This window comes from Arachis ipaensis, chromosome B08 (assembly GCF_000816755.2).
Source record: "Arachis ipaensis cultivar K30076 chromosome B08, Araip1.1, whole genome shotgun sequence".
In the NCBI taxonomy this organism is placed as follows: domain Eukaryota; kingdom Viridiplantae; phylum Streptophyta; class Magnoliopsida; order Fabales; family Fabaceae; genus Arachis; species Arachis ipaensis.
The window spans coordinates 72,720,542-72,725,331 of record NC_029792.2 but is presented as its reverse complement, the minus strand read 5'-3'; the positions used below and the strand labels follow the sequence as shown (position 1 = coordinate 72,725,331).

At 33.2% G+C, this 4,790-nt stretch overlaps 1 protein-coding gene and 1 long non-coding RNA gene across 6 annotated transcripts; one reads left to right on the top strand and one right to left on the bottom strand.

The window, feature by feature from the left end:
- LOC107614429 (phosducin-like protein 3) lies at positions 668-2,465 on the top strand. Of its 5 annotated transcripts, none has more exons than XR_002352590.1 (3): positions 668-1,057; positions 1,758-1,986; positions 2,090-2,465. XR_002352590.1 is itself a non-coding variant. In XM_016316640.2 (3 exons), exons 1-3 carry the CDS (start codon positions 779-781, stop codon positions 2,121-2,123), a joined length of 318 nt encoding a protein of 105 aa, XP_016172126.1. In that variant the 5' UTR covers positions 668-778; the 3' UTR covers positions 2,124-2,450. The 5 variants fall into 5 exon arrangements, 1 of the variants encoding a protein (XP_016172126.1); XM_016316640.2 differs by having other exon boundaries at positions 668-903; positions 1,741-1,899; positions 2,090-2,450; XR_002352588.1 differs by having other exon boundaries at positions 673-1,057; positions 1,603-1,986.
- Positions 2,609-4,207, bottom strand: LOC110265930. The gene is made up of 2 exons (XR_002352591.1): positions 3,925-4,207; positions 2,609-3,132 (listed from the first exon to the last, which is right to left on the bottom strand). It is a non-coding gene; the product is annotated as an uncharacterized LOC110265930 (long non-coding RNA).

Here is a 4,790-nt window from a genome sequence, read left to right as displayed (position 1 = left end):
GGAAATAATATGAAAGAGTCTAATTTGCCGCCGCGCAAAACGCCATTTTTTGCTCCTGCGAGCTTCTCCTCCTTCCTGAAGCTTTTGCTCTGGTAGCTTCTCCTTATCCATTAACGTGCCTTCGCCTCCTCGATCTGTTTCTCAATTTGCATTCTAACTTCTCACTTTTAGATCTGTAACTAAATTCACATCCTCTTGTTCTGATTACTTCAATGATTGTTATATGCTAATTATTCTAATTACATCCTCTCTCAATAATAATTTCGATTTCGATTTTGAATTCACTCTTAATTATTTTTTCTAGCATTTCATCTTTCATGAGGCTTTGATAATTGACTGGATGCTCTTTATTTCTAACTCTGTATGTTCTCCAGTTTTTCGGCTGCATAGCAAATGTTCTGCTGATAATCTGTTATATTAGTCCCAATTTATGATGATTCTAACTCTGTATTTCTAAATTAGCAAATGTTCTGCTGATAATTCTGCTCTTTATTTCTAACCCTGTATGATTCTCTTAATAAAGTTAATTTATCTATGAATTGCACAACCGTTTTGGAAAATTCAGTTCTTACTTATCAAAAGATTCAAAACCTTGAATACTTTGATAATATCTATCCTTTTTAATTGTTCATCTTTCTTCTTGTTCATTTCTCAGAATTCATCTGTTGTCTCTATTTATCTATATATTATTGCATACTTATCCAGGAAAAATAAATTAGCAGGAGATTTTAAAAGTACCTGACGCATGCCTTCAAATTTCAAATATACAATATGACACATGCTTGTTTCTGAACTTAGTGTTATTCATGTCAGTATTGTGCAAATGGAGATGTGTGGCATCTTTCAGATGGAGCTTATGAAACAACTACTCTTCTCAAGGATGCTGGAAGTTTCACGAATCAAATATATCTTTTTCCTCCTTAACCATTGTTTTCTTTTAAGTTTGTCCCTCCTATCATAGTAACATGATAAACACTGGCACAGTTAAGATGACTGTTGTATCCAACTTTGATTCCCGCTTAAGGAAACTATTGAAGGATCTTAATGTTTTGAATCTGTGAGCTTCTGTAGTCCTTTCAATATGTTTTTACTTAACTCATGCATATTTTAGGGATGTATTGAAATCTTTGCATTAATGTTTATGCGAACTTGCTTGTTGAACTTCTCTTAATTTGTTCAAATGTTACAGTGTCTGTGTAAACCTTTCATAATGTCTGATTAATTATGGTTTTTTTTGCTTCAGTTTGATAAATTTAATATTCATAACAAATAATTTCGAACAAAGATATCAAACTCTAGAGTTCATTTGAAGTCATGAAGCTTAGATGAAATCAAAATCATGAAGCTTTGATAAATTGGAAGTTTGGCATGGGAATGAATGATGAATTAGGTGTAAGTAGATTAAGTCTTGTTTTTATTCTATATCTTATGATATAAATCATTGTGATTATTACATAGATACTCTTAATTGCCTGACATATTTAGGGAACCTAAAAACTACTCGAATGTGAAAGGTGAAGAAGAAGCACCATAACAAAAATCATTGTGAATCTGTTTCTAATCAATTGGTCAGTATTTTTTCATTGATTAAACTTGATAAAGGTGGTGTTGGATTAGCTTCACAATCACAAGTGCAACAATTCAAAGAAGCAATTGGTTCAACTAAGTAGGAAGGGTTTCCATCCCCTGCCATAGTCACAAGAATCTTGGACTCATTATTATCAATAACCACATTACTAGGCATTGTGCTTTAACAGGAAGAAGAGATTGGCTGAGACGAAGGAAGCAGCTAAAGTTGAGGTTTGGATCAGTGGTTCCAATTTCAGGATCTGATTTTGTTCGAGAGGTTTCACAGGCTCCCTCTGATGTTTGGGTGGTTGTCATCCTTTACAAAGATGGGTATGCTAGATGACATTTCTAAGTTCAAATTTCAGGAAATGTTTCTGAACACCACACGTCCTCATATAATATCTATAAATTACTTGGGTAATCCAAATTTGTTTAATTTTATTTTTATGCTTCTTGTGCTTGTTATTGAAGTTTGTTGTACTTTATTTTTGACATTGCTGAATGTGGAATTTTGATGCAGTGCATTGAAGAATTTGTCACAAGATATCCTGTAACAAAATAAACTTGTTAAGATAATATCAACTGATTGCATTCCCAACTATCCGGATCAAAATCTGCCCACCGTATTGGTATACAACAAAGGAGCAGTCAAGGAAAATTGTGTTGGCTTGTGTAGTTTTGGACAAAGATGCACTCTTGAAGGAATTTAATTGATTTTATCTTATGATGCCTTTTGTAAAACTTGTTAGTTTAAACTTTAAAAATATTTAAATTTCAGAAACGTGATATTGAATGCATATTTATTTTCTTTCTTCTCTCTTTTCTAATTGGAACTCATATGTATTATTGTATTTTTGTTGTAATTCTTTATTTTTCATAGCATTTTAGTTGTCACATAACCTTGTCTATGCTATTGTAGTTTGTTATTTGTGTTGTATTTAAAAATTGACAAGATTAATTGCTTGCCAAAACAAGATTAAGACCAATTCTTTCACTGTGGACGAGTTCTTATGTATCCAATTCAATTTATTCAAACATAGAAGCGAAATATAATGTATCCAATTTTTATAATTCAACTATTCAACACTTTCTTATGTCATTTGCATAGAATCAACTACAAAATCACTTAGTCCTTGATATATTAGTGTATAATAAGAAACTTCATTCAAATGCTTGTTTATTTTGAATAAAATGCATGAAATTAAGCTAAAACTACTTAAACTACCTAGCTAATCTAACTAAAATGCGAATGCATCAATGAACACTTCTGATCCCCAACAGCAAGGCACAGAACAACCATACATTGGGCCACACCTCCTTCAAAGAATGAAGCAAGAAATACTGTTTCTTCTGCTGATTATCAATCTGATCCAAGATAAACGGGCAAGTTTTTTGGAAGGTTGCCAATAGCGATATTACCAAGAGCATAAGAGGCAGCAGACTTTATCTCTTCAAAAGGAGATTGGAAGGATTCAATGACAATATTTTCTATATGGCATGTGCACTAAGATCCTTCCTCCTACCAATCTCTCCCAAACATAGAAGGGCAAGGTGCTGCTTGGCCTTTAAAATGAAAAATGAAAATATGATTAGTACACAGGAAAGAAAGTGCTGAAACAATCTGAAAGGGTAAGTCATGAGGATGTATAATGGGAAGTATTGGACTAATTCATTCCGCAATATATTGAAAAGATATCCTGAAGTTATGGTATCTATTAAATTCCAAGGATAGCCTAAAATACTACAAATTTTAAGGACATCCTATTGGACTAGCCACGAAAAAATTTAAATAAATAAAATACCAAAAACAGCAATAAAGATTCAGCAGTCCATCATCCATATTTTAAACAAGATTTAATTGGGGAAGGTTGCAAAAGTAAGGAGACAGGGAAACAGATTATCAGCAGAACATTTGCTATTTTAAACTGGAGAACATACAGAGTTAGAAATAAAGAGCATCCAGTCAATTATCAAAGCCTCATGAAAGATGAAATGCTAGAAAAAATAATTAAGAGTGAATTCAAAATCGAAATCGAAATTATTATTGAGAGAGGATGTAATTAGAATAATTAGCATATAACAATCATTGAAGTAATCAGAATAAGAGGATGTGAATTTAGTTACAGATCTAAAAGTGAGAAGTTAGAATGCAAATTGAGAAACAGATTGAGGAGGCGAAGGCACGTTAATGGATAAGGAGAAGCTACCAGAGCAAAAGCTCCAGGAAGGAGGAGAAGCTCGCAGGAGCAAAAAACGGCGTTTTGTGCGGCGGCAGATTAGACTCTTTCATATTATTTCCATTTCTTAATTGAAAAATAAAAACTTCGAGAAGAAAGAAACTAAATTGAGAGATACCTGAATTGAACTACCGAACTAAAGCAGAGAACCAGAGTGAGTCCAGACAAGAGAAGAAATGTTGCTTCGACTTCGAGCAGACACGGAAGCAAGACACGGCGAGATCACCCACCAACGACCTCGAGACATGGGGAGGAGCAGAGCAGTAGCGACGGCGCACGGTGAGGAGCAGAGAACCAACGACAGTGCTCGATGATCAGAGATAGGGACCATAGAGGGAGAGGAATAGAGAACCAGCGACCTGGTAGAAGGAGGCAAAAACCCTAGCAGAGCCATATGTCTCGTCCCTCTTGAAACTATGATTAAAAGAAAAAGGAAGAATGTGTAAAAAGAAAAAATACAGAGGTAAATGTTTAATTATAAATTCTTCCAAAAATACAAAAACGGGGTGCTATTTATAAATATTTTTATGATGGTTAATGTTACTCCCACATAAAAATAGGAGTAACGAATCCGTAGCCTATTTTTCTTTGTCATAATAATTTTCGAAAAAAAAATAAAATACAAAAAAAAATTAGAAAAGCATAAAAATCAAAAATATTTTTGTGTTTCTTGTTTGAGTCTTGAGTCATGTTATAAGTTTGGTGTCAATTGCATGTGCATCTTGCATTTTTCGAAAATTTTCATGCATTCATAGTGTTCTTTATGATCTTCAAGTTGTTCTTGGTAAGTCTTCTTGTTTGATCTTTGCATTTGCATGTTTTGTGTCTTTTCTTGTTTTTCATATGCATTCTTGAATTCTTAGTGTCTAAGCATTAAAGAATTCTAAGTTTGGTGTCTTGCATGTTTTCTTTGCATTAAAAATTTTTCAAAAATATGTTCTTGATGTTCATCATGACATTCAAAGTGTTCTTGGTGTTCATCTT

Bases quoted from the DNA above. Each gene is read 5' to 3' on its own strand.
- LOC107614429 (XM_016316640.2), top strand. From the start codon at position 779: ATGCTTGTTTCTGAACTTAGTGTTATTCATGTCAGTATTGTGCAAATG. The intron at 904-1,740 runs ATATATCTTTTT...CCACATTACTAG, and splicing joins CTGGAAGTTTCACGAATCAA to GCATTGTGCTTTAACAGGAA. The intron at 1,900-2,089 runs GTATGCTAGATG...ATTTTGATGCAG, and splicing joins GTCATCCTTTACAAAGATGG to TGCATTGAAGAATTTGTCAC.